Raw genomic sequence first — 17,646 nt, forward strand, 5'->3', positions numbered from 1 at the left:
ATTGTCAGTTTTACTTTGTATTAAAAAACTGTGTCATGAGAAGGTTTGATGATGTGTTCAGCATCACTCAGTCAAAGTATGTAGTAATCACAACTCCAGACCCTGCAAAATGAGGTATTAAAAATAATAATGTTTATGTAGACACTCAAAAAGTAGGATCATTGGTCAATGCAACAAGAAGACAGGTCAATGCATTGGTCAATGCAACACATTCCAAGCTTTGCATCAGAAATTGTGTCCAAAGAAGCTGACAAATATATTTATTTAGTGGAGGCAGCTTGAAAATCAAGACTGTTGGGCCTCCCCAGTGGCGCAGCAGTTGAGCGCTGGGTTGCGAAGCTGCCCGGGGCCTCTGCGGCGCCGGTTCGATCCCTGGCTGCTCCCCGGCCACCGGAGGAGGGTCCCACATGGCGCGCAGACCTCTCCTGCCTCCCGCTGCTCCCCTCAGCAGTGTACTTCGGTGCTTCTGCCTGCTCTGTTCCCTGCTCTGGCTCTGGTGAATTCTCTCACCCTCCCGTGCTTCTGACTGTACCCAGTGCATGTATAAACAAACCATCAAACAAACAAACAAATAAATAAATAAAACATGCCTCTATAAAAAAAAAAAAAAGAAAGAAAGAAAGAAAATCAAGACTGTTTAATGTGCTAAACTAATAAATGAACTTCCATTGGCTTGGCCACTACATTGCAAGAGGCTTGTGTTTTGAGTAGTTTCCCCCCAGTGGTAAAAATTATTTTATTTGTAGCCATTGATTAAATAAGCTTGCCATTATTAAATAATAAGATGATAGTAGAAAATAATTTTATCCCTTTTTCTTCTATTCTTTCAAGCCTCTCTGCAGACTATTTCTTCCTTACTACTCAAACAATATCTTGGTATGTTCCATACCTTTAAAGCACTTTCAGAATTCATACATGCAAACATCACTCAGTGTGAAAACTGCCCAGTCCTGTGATAACCACAGAAGGTGATTTTCTTCCCCTGGTTCAGGCTACTTAAGTCTCAAAAGTCCAAAGAGGGAGAGAGGGAATAGCAGGCTTCTCCCTTTTTCTTCATCTTGCTTTGCTCCTCTTCTTCTCCAACCCTTTTCTTTGTTGGGTCAGGTTAGAGAGGTGTTACTAAGGACAACAAAAGTCTTACTTACCAGGCAGAGGAGCAGTGCATCAAAGTGCTCTCTGAATATAACATTCATTCTTTCATGTGGACTTCCCGCAAGACATCCCCTGCTGGGACCCTCTGACAGCACCTCCTTTGACAGAGGCAATACCTCCCAAGCGGTAGCATTTATTTCTTCCTTGGTTATCTCTCTGTTGAGGGTCATGTTGCCCCTGTGGGCATTTTCTTGGAAAACATTCAAAACAGCATTAGATTTGCTCTACTCCCTTGTCCATGTTCAGTCCACAAGAAACACTCTCTTGCTCTACTGTTGCTGGAAAAATATTGGATCTCATGGATCTTTCCTTTACTCCCATTCTTGCTTTCAAGTTGGTCTCTTGAAGACCCATCTCAGTTGATTTAAAGCAAGGGTGAAGCAACTCCCCAAGAGAAAGAAAGACCACAAAGCAGTTCTCACATAGAAATTTTCTTTCTTTGTTTTCATTTCCCAACCAGTTTGATGAGACAAGGGCTTGCAAAACAGGATTTTGTGCACACTTTGCAAATTTTGCATACATTGTCCAGACGTTGTTTTGAAAGGTGAGGTTTCCTGGCTAATGTTGTTTGCTCTAGATCTCAGAAATCTTAGCTGAAACTGAAGAAGAGAAGAGGTCTCTTTTTATATCGATTCACTGGTTCTTTCTTTAGAGGCCCCCCCCTTTTTAAACCAGGAGGCAGTTATTTTGGAGTTAACTAAAGGTTTCTTCAGATCCTATTTTTCAGCCTTTAGCTATCAGAATTCATCTTGGTCCCCATATTTTTTATAACTACCCTAAAATTAAAGACATTAAAATTATTCTTCTGTTTCACTAATGGATCCATTTTATATTTCTATTTGACAAATGGAACTGCAGTAGAGAGTATGGCATTCTATGTTTTGATCCAGCAACTTGAAGCTTGGTCATGGTGTCTAGAGCATATTTTAAACTATAAGATACTGTGTGTCTACATGCTTCTTCCAGAAGAAAATATAACATCCTCCATGTACCTATCTATTGGCAAAATATCAAGACTTACATAACACATCTTCAATTAGTATTTTAGGGAAGAGTATCTGTTTTTCTTTTTCAGTTTTAGTGCTCTGGAAATCTAAAAAAGGAAAGTTCTCCAATGATTTCTAGCACGACTCCAATTAAAAACAGAAGGTTATTTTCCCATGATTGCATTAAATGTATCTCTTGCTATTGCATCACCAGGTGACATTAATAATCATGGAATTGGGAACTATAAAAAAAGACTCATTGAATCATCAGAACTAGAATATTAGTTCTTAATTACTGATAATAAAAATCATTAATATGAATAATAATGATTTAAATACAGCAGTTAATATTATTTTACATATTTGGTTTTATATTTTTTGTGTGCAATTATCACACTCAAATTGTTTTTCTCTTAAATTGTTTCTAATTGGTGCTGTCTTAATGGAAAGCTATAAATGTTTTCCCCCCAATTTATATCCGTTGGTACTGGAGTAGTGTAATCCACTTTGAAGTTTTCATGTTTAAGCTGAAATGCAACTCTCAGAGCATTTGCCTTTCCAGTTACTAGATCTGATAAGATCATCTTTCTCAACTGACTCCCTTCTTCACTAAGTCTCTAGACCTATTCATCACTGAAGCATAATTGTTGCTTAACTCCTGAACAATTTGTATCACTTGGCTAAAGAAGTTTTTAGTGCTGACACATGTTTTATAATCTTTCTGAATCATCACCCAACTTCTTTTTTTTTTATTTTTTTTATTTTTATATTCCCCATACAATTGCAACCCCAATTTTGACCTCAATCCCTCCTTCCCCCCCCCCACTACATAGAGAGTGTCTCTGGTTCATAGTTGTTTGTTGATTTTAATTTTTTTCTTTCGTATGGTTATTCTTTTTCCTGGTTCATATTTAGGCTTTCTAGATTTCTAGATGGTCTAGTGATACCATGCGGTGTTTTTCTTTTTCTTTCTGGTTTATTTCGCTGAGCATGATCCCTTCCAGCGCCATCCATGTTGCTGCAAATTGCATGTGTTTATCTTTCTTGAATGCTGGGTAATATTCCATTGTGTATATGTACCAGATCTTCTTGATCCAGTCATCTATTTTTGGGCATTTGTATCACCCAACTTCTTAAATCACTGTTAGCTTACTATAGGCAATCAAAAAAATCTAAAACTCCTTGCAAAGGATGGTTTTGAGGATCATAGCAAAAAGGAAAATAAGTTGATTATTGGTCTCATTCAAACAGATTAAAGGGCAGAAATTCACTTAGAACCATTTTTCTTATGGGCTTATCTTATGACCTGACACTGAAGTTTGTCATACAGTAACCATAAAAATTAGAATAAGTTACAGTGAAACCCTAAGAATTTGGGTTTGGCAGTTTTGTATCTTCTGGTGTTCAGTTAAAACATTCCCTTAACAGGTAGCTGAGAAGGATTTGGTATAATCATTACAGTGAGATCTTGATGTGTCCACTTTGGTTTGGACTGAGAATTCTACATAGACATAACAAACCAGTTTCATGGGCTCTTGTTGACATAGGTGAGATTAAAAGTCTTGGGGTGTCTTTCATCTTTCAAGGCATTGAGAGAGGATAGGTTGCCATGACAAATCTATAAACAATTTCTCAATGGGTAGGCATCAGTTTTGGCTAATTAGAAAAGCAGGTGTTTCTCTTCATAGGTGGAAATGGAATTTTGTTTTCCCAGTGTTTACAGAGGAAAACAAACAGGATCCAGGTAGCTTGTGTACAAGAATGGTTGCATGGTTCCTTTAGTTAAGTGCAAATATCTGTAGTGAATAAGCTAAAACCTGGAAAGGATGCAAAAATATTATCAGCCCAAACCTTGCTGCAGAAGGGGAAAACCTAAAACCAATTGTTAGGTTATTGCTAATTAGTCTAAGGGGTTGTACAAACCGTACGTGATATTTCTGTTTTCTGGCAGATGTACAGAGGCATTTACAGCTTTGGATTCAGCCATTAAAAAAAAAAAAAAAAAAAAAAAAAAAAACAAGTTTTGGCAAACACCACCTAGAAATAACACCAGCAAGCTTCCTTAATTCTGGTGCCATAGAAAGAGGAGCTTTACAGTTTTTGTCAGAGAAGACTTCCCATTAGTATTTAATCCTCATCTTATACTCTTTATTATTTAATCTTAATTAAACAAACCAAAACCTACCTGGCCTAGAAATGTTTTCTTTCTATGTTATGGGCCTAAAGATTTTCTCTTTTTCACTCAAACTTTTAAAGTTTATTGTCTAAAGACAGTGAGGGAAAAAATCCTTAAATTCATCTATCTAAAAAAATCTTTTAAAAAATGACTTTAGAGAAAAAAATAACTGAACCAAATATGGTTAGCTTATATGACAGATTCCAGGATTTACAGCCTGGTTATTTTTAACAAGTTAGCAATGACTATTTAATTCAACAAATTTTTGAATGTCTAGTTTTTGTAAGCATTGTACAAACTGCTATAAGTGAACTAAGAACATTTTATAGGACTCCTATTAGTATCTCAAGCTCAACATGTCCCCAAATATTCCATTTAAATTTTCTTTCTCCTCTAGTATGATATACTAGATGCACTTGATTGTATTGTCACTTACAAACTGGTGTCATTTTTGACTCCAACTCATCTTTCTTCACTCTGCTGCAGCCTCCAACCCCCAGCTACCGCCTAAATATTTTTCTGAATCTTTGCTCTATACTCTGCCTCAACCTTGTTTATACTTTCATGTAATCATTGAACATTTGTTTTATGTCAGTTCTCAAACTAAACATTAGTGCTGCAAAAACAAGTCACACAGAAGTGATGTCTGCCTCGAGACATTGTAGCTGGAGGGTCAGACACAAAAACTCGTGTTATTATGTTAAATGACACATTAGAGATATATAGAGGATATTATAATAACACTAAGAAGGAGCACCTAACCCAGTCTCAGAATGAGTGAACTTCTCCTTGAAAGCCATCCAAGTATTGGTAAAGAATGAGTAGGCTGTTGTCAAGCCTCTAGGGCAATTGCAGAAGGAAGGTCATTCCAATCCCATGAGAAAATATAAACCAAAGTAACTTATAGATAACCTGATGTTCTCAGGGAATTACAAGCAATCTGTATATAGTGAAACATCAATTATAAAAGGGAACTGGGAAGGTAGACTTCAGCCTGATCATAGTAAGAACTTACACCTTGTCCTCTAGGTAAAGGAGAGTCACTGAACAGTTTTAAAGAGAGAAATGAAAGGCTCACATTTTTTTTTTTGTTTAAAATAGGTAAGGTCTGATAACAGTGAGGAGACAAGAATCGAAGAAAACTAAGTCAAGGAAAGTTAAGAGATTTTTTTTTTTTTTAGAAGTCAGTAGAAAGATAGTACAGGCTCACCCAAGCCAGGACAGAGATAGTAAGTATAAGAGAGATGTGAATAAATCCAATTACTATTTTTTTAAATATGTATAGATCTTATCTGTGGCATGAGGACTAGGAAAAATCAAAGATGATTCCTAACTTGGGTGACAGATAGAGAGCTCAACCAGCAATTGAGACAGAGAATACTTGAGAAGGTATCAGTTTAGGGAAAAGATGATGAAGTCAGCTTTGAACACGTTTTGCTTGAGATGCCTGTAGGACATCCAGGTGGAGATCTCTAACAGGCAGTTGGATATACAAGTCTGAAGCTTGAGGGACAGGTTGGGGCCAGAGATAAAGAGTTGGAAGTCATCAGAAAATAGGTAATAGTTGAAACCATAAAAAGAGATCATCCAGAGAATGTGAATAGATTAAGAACTGAGGAAAGTACTCTTGGAAACACAACTATTTAAACAAAGTTTGAAAAAACAGGACCATTTGAATTTAGAGAATAATGTGTTACAAGAAAACTCTAGCAGAGTATGTTGCCATGGAAAGTCAAAGAGAAAAATTGGTAAGGAGAGATTGAAACGGGGTCAGCATTGTCCAAAATAATAGGAAGACCTTTGAGATCAAGATTTTAGGAGAGTAATTGATTTCAGCACTAATAAGTTCCTTTCTGATTAATTTAAGTGTAGTTCCATTAAAATAGGAATACAGGTAGGAACTCTACTACAATAAATTGAAGAGACATAAGAAATGAGAAAAGGGGAACTGGGAAAAACTTTCAGCAAGTAAAAATTAAAAAGGAAGGAAGATGATGAATTTAGAAGAGAAAGTCATTTAGAGGCAATTTATAGGGGAAACAACTTGGGCATGTTTATGGACAGAAAGGAAATAATCAATAAAAAGGTACATGTTAAGAAAACAGGAGGGAGTAGGGCTGTTGAACAAGATTCCTACTGTATGTGAGAGAAGGTCAGGTCAAGGGCATTGGTAAAGAGTTAGTAGGTGCTGGTAAATGAGCAAGGTGGGGCTGGATAGACTCTTCTTCCCTATCATTTATTTGCCTTGGACTAGTACAATATTTTCATTCCCGAATTTTCACTTTTAACTATTAAATGCATCCTTGACTACCATTTTCCACTTTATAGGTATATCTCCTAGCCTGGTGAAAACAGGTTCTGTGCTTTGAGAGTACTGCATACTCCTATATTTTAAGGATTCTCAAATAAAATTAGTACACTAAATGATCCTAAAAACCTTAGAGTAAGCTGGTTTTATCCAGTTTTCCCCAAGCATTTTTCACCACAAAGCCACTTTTCGTTTTTAATAGCAACTATTAAAATCTCACTAGACACACTTTGGGAAAACAAGTCTAGAGGACAAGGTCCAAAATCATACATGGAGTATTGATTAAATATGGCAGATTGACCACAGCATTTATTTCCTCTTTCACTTGAAACTGCAGTTAAAAGATTTTAAAGACGTAAAGCAATTCGCCATCACCCCAGACAGAATAAGAAGTTATAACAAACAAGAAACCTGAATGCATTTTAAGAAGTATTGTAAAATACCTGGAGAGGGAGAAACAGCAATTATAAGTGAAGTCACCTTGCATCCACATCCTCTGAATGGCTTAGGCCTGAGGCTATCTCATGCTGAAGAAGGCAGAGCTGAGGCACTGGCCAGAAAACAATGGGTTAGAAGTCTGGGGGCCTCCCTGGTGGCGCAAGAGGTTAAGATGCATCACTCAGAATCATGTGTATAATAACAAGTGAATCTAGAGTCAGAAACCAGAAAAATGACAGTAAAAGTTGACACTTGAGGGAGGAGTTGCGAACCTTCCTGCCAGAGCTGCTAGATGCAGCAGTCAGGCAAACACCACCCACACAGAGGCTGGAGGGTTCTTCTGACCAGACATGCAATAACCAATAGAAGATCTTTGAAAAAACCAGAGTCTTGTCCAGCAAATCCCTACTGTGAGTCCAGCAGTTGGAAATGTTTTGCTACACACATTGTTTCTAAGTTACATTTTAGTGCCTTATTAAATAGAATTTTTCTAAGTTCCAGGGAGACAGATGGAAACAAATACCTGTTAGTTAAATTCAAAATACATGCCAAGGCCCAAGGGGTAGATCTAAATAGAGAGGAGTCAAACTGAGCTTCTAATGAATCACACTAATGAAGGTCATTCAGTGAAATGAATAGTCAGTCACTTAGGAAACTAATTTTATGACTCCATTTAAAATCAGAATGGGGGGATTGCAATTGTATGGGGAATATAAAAATAAAATTTCTTAATTAAAAAATAAATAAATAAATAAATAAAATTGGTAAACTACTGTAACTCCTTATCATCAATCTCCCCACCTCAGAGCAGAATTTGGTCCCAGAGTCAGGAACTGAGTCCCATCTAGGCTCGGTTGTCAGGGCAAGAGGGTTGGAGCTTTGGAGGTAGATTGGAGACTGAGACACTGCAAATCTGGAAACACCAAAGCAAACAAAGAGCCCCTCATCCCTAAGAAAATTTTAGTCCTATTCTCTAATCCTCAGCATCTTTGACCCATTCAGAAGTTGGATTTCCTTCAATCAAAACACAGCTCATTTCATGTGGCCATAATTACATATTGGGGGTATGGGGAGAGGAGTTTGCAGGGTGTGGATGACAGAATTCCTTATTATCTTTAAAAATTGAATGATTTCCCAAAATGGAATTATAAATTACAAGGACTGGTTTCTAGCTATTGTTTGTCACTTTATTTTTATCCTATTTCTGCACATTCTTAGGCTACTTTTTCAGCTGTTCATAAATTTTGTGACTGGTTACTGGATTGGAAGTTCTGTCTGCAGAATGACTATACCAAATAAAAAATACTTCAATTGTATGCACTTATCTTCAAAGACTGCATTTGCACACTTTACCTGATCAATCACCTGTTTTCCAACCTTAGAGAGAGTCCTTACCCTCATTCTTCTTCAGACCCCACCCATGATCATGAAGACTGTTTATAAGAACACCCCCCAATCCAGTCAAGAGAGATTTTTGGAACACTTACATGACAAAAATTGTTTTCTATTTTGTTCTGTGGATCTGGAACCACATCAGAAGTTCCTTGGGTGTTATTCAGGTCAGGATCAGTTTTAGGAAAGGTATTTGCTTGTAATCTGCCTGACACTTTCCAACTCACCAGCTTTCCCTTTTTGTAATGACTTTTGGAAAATTCAAAGTCATTTCTGATGCAACAATTAATTGGCATGGTAACATACTTGCTCTAATGAATATGGGATATCAATTTTAAATGTTGAAGTTACATGTATTTAACAGTAAAATTTACAGTGTGTAGTTTTGTTGTGTAATTTATACATTTTTCATTCTCTTGGGAAGTTTGATAATAGCTATTGGCCAAAACCTGTCAAGTTTAATTGTGGTCATTTCTATGGCTGTTAATCAGTCTGTGTGCCCAAGTCTTAATTATGTAGTGATGTAGAGACATTTATAATAAATAAACTGGAAGATCTCTTGGTATTAAGAAAACCTATGAAAAAGAAAAAGTAGGGCCTCCCTGGTGGCGCAAGTGGCTAAGCACTGCACTATGAAGTAATCCGCAGCCTCTGCAGCACAAGTTCGATCCCTGGCCTGCCAGGGAGCAACCCATATGGCACAGCAGACCTCTCCTGTCTCCCCCACTGCTCCCCTCAACCTGTTCTGCCTGTTCTGTTCCCCGCTCTGTCTCTGGTGAGTCCTCTCACACCCCTCATCTCTGGCCTGTACCCCTGAGCTCTTGTATGCAAAAATAAATCAATCTTTAAAAAAAAAAAAGTAATGTCTACATACTAGAATATAGAATTTCAATTCTATTACACCAAGCCAAGGGAAAAGGTGGTGTTCTACATACCCCATTGTCTCTTATCATTATTGATACAACTGTTATAAAGATTGTAACAGTATAGAACTTGATTTTGGCTCCAAGAATGACTCCTTCCTAAATTTCTGTAGTTACTGTATTAAAAATATATCACTATTGTTGAAACATTGTGATTTTTGCTTGAAAGCTTATTTCTGAGATGTAAGTTAATCTAAATTTGAACATTGCTGTGAGAAAAATATTTGTTTTATTCAACTTGTACTTGTGATTATAGAACAATGTGGATCTACTAAGTTATCACACTTTATGAGGGCTTTCATTATCTCTTCCTCAAGGGTTTGTTAAAAAAAGAATAAAGAAATACAAATTAAAAATTACATTATCTCTTCCTAATTTTAAATATAATTTGACATAAAAGATTTAGAAAAAGAAAATAAACAACAATAAAAACTAAAGAGACATTACTTTGGATTTTTTTAGAGACAGAAGTTTAGGGGACAACAGTCATGTTAAAATAATGTATATTTTTGCCAACGCACATATGTATGAATTATTAACCATAGGTAATTGTTCCTTTTCCCTCCAGATCTTTCCCTGAGGTCTGGTCATATGTAGCCAAATTCTGAGACTAGTGTGAAAGTGCCAAATCATTAGAGTATGTCCCTAATTAAAGTGGCTACTGTACCCAAATGTCTAGTGTTTTGTCTATGTTTCAAGGCCCAAATTTTTTACCGTTGTTTTCTAATAGGTCAGTTCTGTTATTTACTATTATTATTATGCTCGGGAGGCAACTTAACATTTGCGTTGTTAACAGCGCGCTTTCAAAGCCACATTCCAGCAGACACTTTAGTTGGATTTTAATAGCCCCAAATAGTCCTCTGATTTTGGGAAGGACCCAAATGGGCACATTTCCACACATGAGATCAAAGGAAAGAAGCAATTAGCTCTTTACCATACAGGTATCAAACATCTTCCACTTGCATAACATTTCCAAACCTCAAAAATGTAGCTAACTCCTTCCCCTCTACTTTAGAGCCTGTAAGAGTAGGTGAAATAAAGCAGTATTTTGAAACTCAAAGATAGCAGTTTAACAACACTGCCAGATACCGAACTTGACAAATAAGTTCAAAGAAATAATAACTGTTTGAACAGATTATCATGCCCACCATAAATTAGCACTAAGTCTCCTTAATGTACTGAGCAGCTATTCATTACATGGAAACGACATGGTGCCTGACCTTGGGGAACTAGTCTCAGACAATGTCTTTGAAGTCACTTCACTCTTGTTCTTACTTCAAGTATCTTAGACATGTGTCTTTATATAGTCCCCTTGAGGGTAGGGACCATATCTGAATTACTCCATGTGTTTCCTAACGCAGAGAACTCTGAAGACTGGAAGATGGATATTATATAGAAGGAGGAAATCGTCACATTCAAATTTTATAAAATATGATATTTTGTTTCTCCTTTTCTATCATAAAAAATTACATGAATTCTTGCTACCTGAAAATGCTTAAATAAGTGTGTATAATCAAAACAGAGAATGCCTGTCTTTATACTACATACAACCCCCAATTCTCACTCTCTTCATCAGGAACTCTATTAGCTGTTTGACACACAATGCACATGCATTTTAAATACATGCTCTTGATTTTAATCCTATGCAATTAAAACTGCTAAGCCATTAACATGTTTGGTCAATGGATCTCTACAACTTGGGCTTTATTTAGAACTACCATATTTCTCCATAAACATTTTTAGGGAACAGTAGCAATTTATAAAATGCATTTTAATCTGTACTATGAACATTCCTATCCTTTGTCTGTTTTGAATTCTCTTTATACTTGGTTTATCCAATTTACAAATTTAATCTATGCTAGGTTGATGGCAGACTCAGTTCACATTGGTGACTGAATGTCTAATATTGACAGTCCTCCCTCATTACTGCTTTTATTTTTATCTTGACCGTTTTCCTACATTTATTCTTTGAGATGTATTTTAGAGTTTATTTCATAAACTATATGTGCTAGTAGTACAGCACTTAAACTGGTAGATTATTTTTTAATGACCCTTGGATTCAAATTTACAACAACACTTTAGGATGATTTTTTACATGTGTATTTTGACAGGTCAAAATTGAAACAAATTCCTACTCTGTAGGTGGGTTAGCGTTCAGGATTTAGTAACATGCTGATAGTGTGTTAATAAAGGAATTGAGAAACTTATCACCTTTATTTATTTCTTGCAAAATAGTTTTCAAGGAAAACCAACTGAAGTAAGTGTTGTTGGGCCAATCCCTAGCAGGGGCCTGTAGATATTATATTTACCATCATGATGGCTTACCGGGCCACTGGCACTGTAGTGTGCATTAGACGACCCTCAGTAGCCAGGGGAAATTATTATCTCACCTTCCTTCCTTGCAGATCACCTACCGATTTAAAAATAGAAATATATTGTCAACCCTTGTGATCTGGCAAAGTACTGATGCTACTCCAAAGGGTGGCTATATACTTCAGCAAATACACATTTTTTATATGTGCCTTTTATGAGTCATTCAAAATCGCTGTCTGCATCTACACTAGCATTATCCAATATTTAGAATGCAGCATTAACCCTGAAATCACACAAAACATTAAAACAATTTTTTAAAGAACTATAACCTATTGCATTTGGGATGGACCTTTGTCTAGTTTACACATAGATAGTATGCAGATCGTCAGACAATTGCAAAAGCTGGAACTTAAGATACAATTATATAAACAAAATTAACCTTATTTTGGCTTAACCTTATTTTGGCTTCAGAACACTGGAATAATATTTTTTCAGAGTTGGATGCAATATTTATGATTAAGTGTTTTCTTAAATAAACTTCCTTTGAACGCTCACTAATCTTGTGATAGGTGAGTACAAACCTCCTCCAAAATGGAGACAAATCCTTCAGGGAAATGTGGGCGCAGCTCCCTAGCCTGTCATATTTAAAGTTACAGCATAATCAAACAACAGAGAAGTAGCTGCTTGAAACAGAAACTTACAGCCTTGGGACCTGGAATATTAATCTGGTTAACAGCAAACTGAGCTCTAACTGTCCATCCATAGGGTTTCTGGAACCATACCCACTGCTTTTGCTGGGTGCCTTAAGAATCACTTCATCTGAGACCTGAACGGGAAAAAACAAACCTCTCCTAGCTACAGGAAAATACTTTTTGTGGGTTAGCAGGGTATAATTGGTTTTTTTAAAATGCTATCAGTTTTTCCTTCAAAATGGGAATAGCTTCAACAGTCTTATGATTACAAAGTAATGTGCATTCATTATATTAACATTTAAAAGTCAAGACCAGAAATTACAAAGAAAGTATTTTAAATCACCTACAATTCCTCCACCAAAAGATCATTTTGGTGTAGAACTTTGCAAAATTTCTATTTAAATAAATCTAAACCGGTTTATGCAGCATGGTTGAAAAAACTTAATTACAAAATATGTGATTTAAAATTATTTCATTTTTAAAAAATGACATGGCATTATCATCTATGGAATAATATATGTGTGTATATGTATATACATGTATGTGTGTATATGTATACATATATATTCCTAAATCATTTTAAAATACTCAAAAGAATAAAAAAAATCCACGGGATCTTGGGCTGCCTTCATAAGTCATCAATAATAAATAGTTTAAATGTTTCCATATTGACTGATAATGTCTTACAATGCAATAATATACTAGAATTAATGATTGGCTACTCGACTGTAGTTACACCCAAATAGCTTTGCCAGTGTTTTGTCTCCTCCCTACTTTCCAGCCGTACCCCTAGTCTCTATTCCTATTTTATTCCCTCTGATCCTCCGTGCTTATAGCGTGTTATATTAATACAATGATTAAAACTGACAACTGACAACTATAGGAGTTTACCAGGGAAATGCTTTAGAAAGTGTACAAACAGAGGTGAAAGGAACTACACAAAATAGAAACAGTAAATACGGCCTCCTTGTCTGTATGTGTGTATATTCACAAAATATCTGAATGAAAACACAAAGACACTGGTAATGGTTTGCCTCTGGAGAGGAAACTGAGTGACTGGAATGCGGGACAGAGATGGAAAGAAAACTTTTTATAATATACCCTTTTATACTTTATAAATATTATACTTTATATTTATGCCTAGTCAAGTGAATTTAAGATCAAAATTGATCTACTTATACACAAAACTATATAACGGTATTAGCTTAATAAAGCATAAACTTTTCCTCAGATTCCAGGATTTACTAAGTGCCCAGAGAGATGAACTACTAACTATAACAATGTCATCTTATGGGTAACAGTGGAAAATGATTTTTCCTTCTCTCTGAAAATGGTTGCCGTTCTATAAACGGCACCATGTTTAGAGTGTCATGTTTGAATCAGTGATTCAAAAGGCATATCCATGACTCTCAATATACGTTAGCATTTGGTCAACACACACACACACACACAGAGTAAGAATAGTAACTATTCCTTAGCTGCTTTGGTGAGAGTGCTCTAAGGTAAAAACAAGTGGCAGAAATTCTAATTTCAACCTTGTTCCTTTTGGAAAGATCAGTCATTCTGGTTCTAGGTACTGTATATCCTATGTGTGCCATTGGGGTAATATTTGTGAGACAGAGATGCTGTTCAAGTGTATGAGATAGCTATACTGCTGGATGCAAGCCTTGAATATCTTTAATTTTGTCTTTTTGTTTGCTCTTCGTTGGCAGGTAGTGAAATCAAAGTTCGCCAAAGAATCTCCTTATATTAAAATGAAACTATCAAGAAATCATATTGTTGGAAAATATTTCAGCAATCAAAGCAAACGACAACAAGACTCCCTAACAAATTTTCAATCACCATACAATGTCAGAGGGCCAATCAATCAGGTTTACTCTGAAATTCTCCTCAGCAGGATGTGTGTGAGTAGAAGATCTGTGTAGACTCCTTGCAAGAGGACTGAATGTGGATTGAAGTCAAGCTGCTTACCCTGGCGTTGGTCTAGGAATCGAATTCTGTGTGTCTTGTGTCTTTGGATCAACCACACAGACTCATGCACACAGCACACGCATATGCACCAACAGACACACACACAGCTTAAAAAATAGTCATCATAACACCATTTCCCTCCAGCTTTCTAAGATGAAGATGTGCTCCTGAAAATCAGTTGGTTTCAAGGTGAAAGAGCCAGAAAAACATTACTTGAAGTATAATCATGAACTACAATAGAACGACTGTGGGCCAGGCATTGCGTTGTGATGATAAAGAGAAATATAGACATCTGAATTTTGTGGAAAAAAGAAAATGCTCCTGAGTGTCATGTTCTTTTCTCCACCAGTGCATGATTGCTGAGCAGGAGAAAGCAGCTACATTCCGCTCACCAGTAGGGCTGTTTGCATCCTTTACCAGGCAAGAGTAGGGTTTGGGATAATGTAGGATTTGTGCACCTAATGTTTATGACAAACAATTTTCCTATATTTTGTAATATGATAATTGAAAGGAAAAGAGCAGGAATGCACCATAAGGGAATTCGAAGAGATTCTATGGGAGAGATAGATGTGTGCTATTTTACAGTTAAAATGCCAAGCCATTTAATTTTGCACTCTTTGTACTTTTCATAAACATTCCCTCCTATCCTCTCTGTGATGTTGGATGGGTAGATGCAGTCCAGACTGATTAAATACATAATTATTAACTGAGGAATAAAATATCATTCCTCATGTAATATTTTATTGTGTTTCATTGATGGTATAACTTCAGAAGGCCTTGTGTTTACCTTTAAGCCCTAGGTATTTTAAGATTACAATTACATTTCAAGTGGATATTTTTCAAAGGATTAGGCAACCTCAAGTGCATAGGAGTTTTTTCCATTAAAAAATGTATATATATCCCTAAATACTTTTTTACTAGTAACTATATTATAATTTTTCTGAACAACTATATCTAATACAAATTTAGAGTAGGCATAAAATTATCTTTTATTAAAACTGGTATACACATAAAGCATATCAAATTCTAGTATTGAGAACTTTCTCTCCTCTATTTTAAGATCAAAATAGTAAATTTCCTTATTTGGAAAGGCTTTGTTGTGACATATCTCCCAGTTCCAATGGTTTTAAAGGATTATTTTTTCTTTTGGGGGAAAAAAGATTAATTCAATACATGGCTGAAATTACCAAATGTAAAAATACCTCAATCTCGTTACCATGCAAAAAATGAAAACTATTTTGACTGATCAGTTCCTTAGTATAAATACCCACCTCCTTAAATATTCTATTTTTATATATATTTTTATATGAAAATAAACATGAATTTATATTTAACTGTCTTAAATTATATTTAAACACAAATATCAGTAGTTGTAAACAATACAGGTCTGCATCTGACAGATGGTAATTTCGTAAGTGAACGGTACAGAATTCACTTTTAACATGAACGATTTTTCTACTAACTGCAGCTATAGGCAAGTGTCAATTTTAGAGTTTCAGTGATTTTGTCAATAATAGAAAATGTCAATTCATGCGGTCTCTCTTTGGTGTTTTGATGGATTACATGCTCTCTGACAGGATGAAGGTCAATGTGTGTTTCTTGTCATTTACTGTCAACCTAACAGTAATAACGATATGACTGAGTGTAGTGTGGCATTTTTCTCTTCACTGGTGAAATAATAATGGATTTTAGAAATAACTGTAAAAATACTCTTAATAAATGTCATACTAGCAATGGTCTGTGTTCAGAGAATTTCTTTTCTTTTCCTTTTTACTGAAGGTATATAACCTTACATGCTGTGACCACTGAAGGGGATATTACCATACAGGTTTCGGAGTGTGGCTTAATGAGATAACTAATCATACAGTTCCTTCCAAACCTGATGTTCTCCAAATTTTGATCAAATAAACTATTTGCTGTACAATGGCCAAAGCTTTTAAACCTAGTACAGTGACAAATTTTTTTTGTAAGAAGGCTCTGAAATGCTGGGAATAATTTAGGTAATTTCTCAATTGAAAAATGATATTTTACCCTGGGAAAATGTGTGTGTGTGTGTGTGTGTGTGTGTGTGTGTGTTTAAAGGTGCCACGTGCTATTTGTCAGTCATCCAAATAGGACCTCGTTGGGACATAAGAATAGACAGTCTTGTCACTGCCTGCTGGATGGCTTTATACTTGGGTCACTTAATCTTCCTCAATAGTTGTCTCTGTGCCCAGCAGTCATCTCTACAGAACAATGATTCCTGTTTAGAAATCAACATAAGAAATAACTGATTTTTGAGATGGAAATAGTTCTGGTAATGTTTATGCAGGAAATAATGCTGGCTTGCATCTGATATTTCTTTTTTAGTTCCATTTCATCAAAGGATTCCAAAAACAGCTATAGACACTGATAAAAAATTATGTAACCCAGTAAGAGATTTCAAAACTGTCTGGGAGGGACACAGTGGTGTCTAATAAAGTAATAAGGTTAAGAGTCTAGAGAGGTGATTGGATTTTGAATTGTATTAAATATTATCCTATAGGCTTCTTAATCTGAACAAATACTGAAAGAATCAGCAGCAACTAAAACTTTTTTTGAATTTTTCTTATAAAAAGAACCAAATCAAAAAAATTTATCCAAATCAGTGACTTAGGATTAATGTATTTTAAATGAACAAGTATAATCAAATAAGCTTGCATGGACAGATGGCTTCAAAAGTATGGATCCAAATGCAAAATGATCCTACAGCAGAGTCTACCATTTTGACGGGATTAGGAAGAAATCATTCTGCAAACACTACTGTAGTTTCTTTTTAATGTGGATTTAAAGTTCAGATGACTTTGATTGCTCTTGGAAACTAAGGCATTTTGACAGATAACTTTGACCTCGGGGGTGAGCCAGAAGTTGTCAGAAATGCCAAAGACACATTAAAGTTAGCAGGATCCACCAGTGGCCACAAACTCGATTTTGTACTTGGCATGGCTTCAAGGTTTCACACTGTCAAAGAACCTCTTATCGTTCTTTTATTGCTGCAGTATTTCTTTCATGAATCTTTCATTTGGTGTAGAATTCATTTTTTTCTTACTGATATAGATGGTCCTCCTAAAATGGCACCCAATTTGTTTTCTTTATGTTCCCTGAAATATAAAGAACTGGTGTAGCTACTCCAGTCATTGTCAGATCACAATGCATTATCACACTCCCCACACAATCAACATACTAATGTTTAAACATATCAAGAATATTTACAATCTGGGGCCTCCCTGGTGGCACAAGGGAGGCAACCTAGGAAGACGCAACCTAGGAAGCTATC

General features: G+C 35.9%; 1 protein-coding gene across 1 annotated transcript in view; it reads left to right on the forward strand.

The window, feature by feature from the left end:
* Positions 1 to 14,305, forward strand: part of CPED1 (cadherin like and PC-esterase domain containing 1) — a gene marked incomplete at both ends in the record, with an annotated part of 254,953 nt that extends 240,648 nt beyond the window's left edge. Inside the window, one exon of the mRNA XM_084229702.1 lies at positions 14,093 to 14,305. Coding sequence (XP_084085828.1) covers positions 14,093 to 14,305 — 213 coding nt within the window. The remainder of the gene's footprint in view (positions 1 to 14,092) is intronic.
* Between the last annotated feature and the right edge of the window lie 3,341 nt (positions 14,306 to 17,646).

This window comes from Talpa europaea (assembly GCF_964194135.1).
Source record: "Talpa europaea genome assembly, chromosome: 3".
Lineage (NCBI taxonomy): Eukaryota > Metazoa > Chordata > Mammalia > Eulipotyphla > Talpidae > Talpa > Talpa europaea.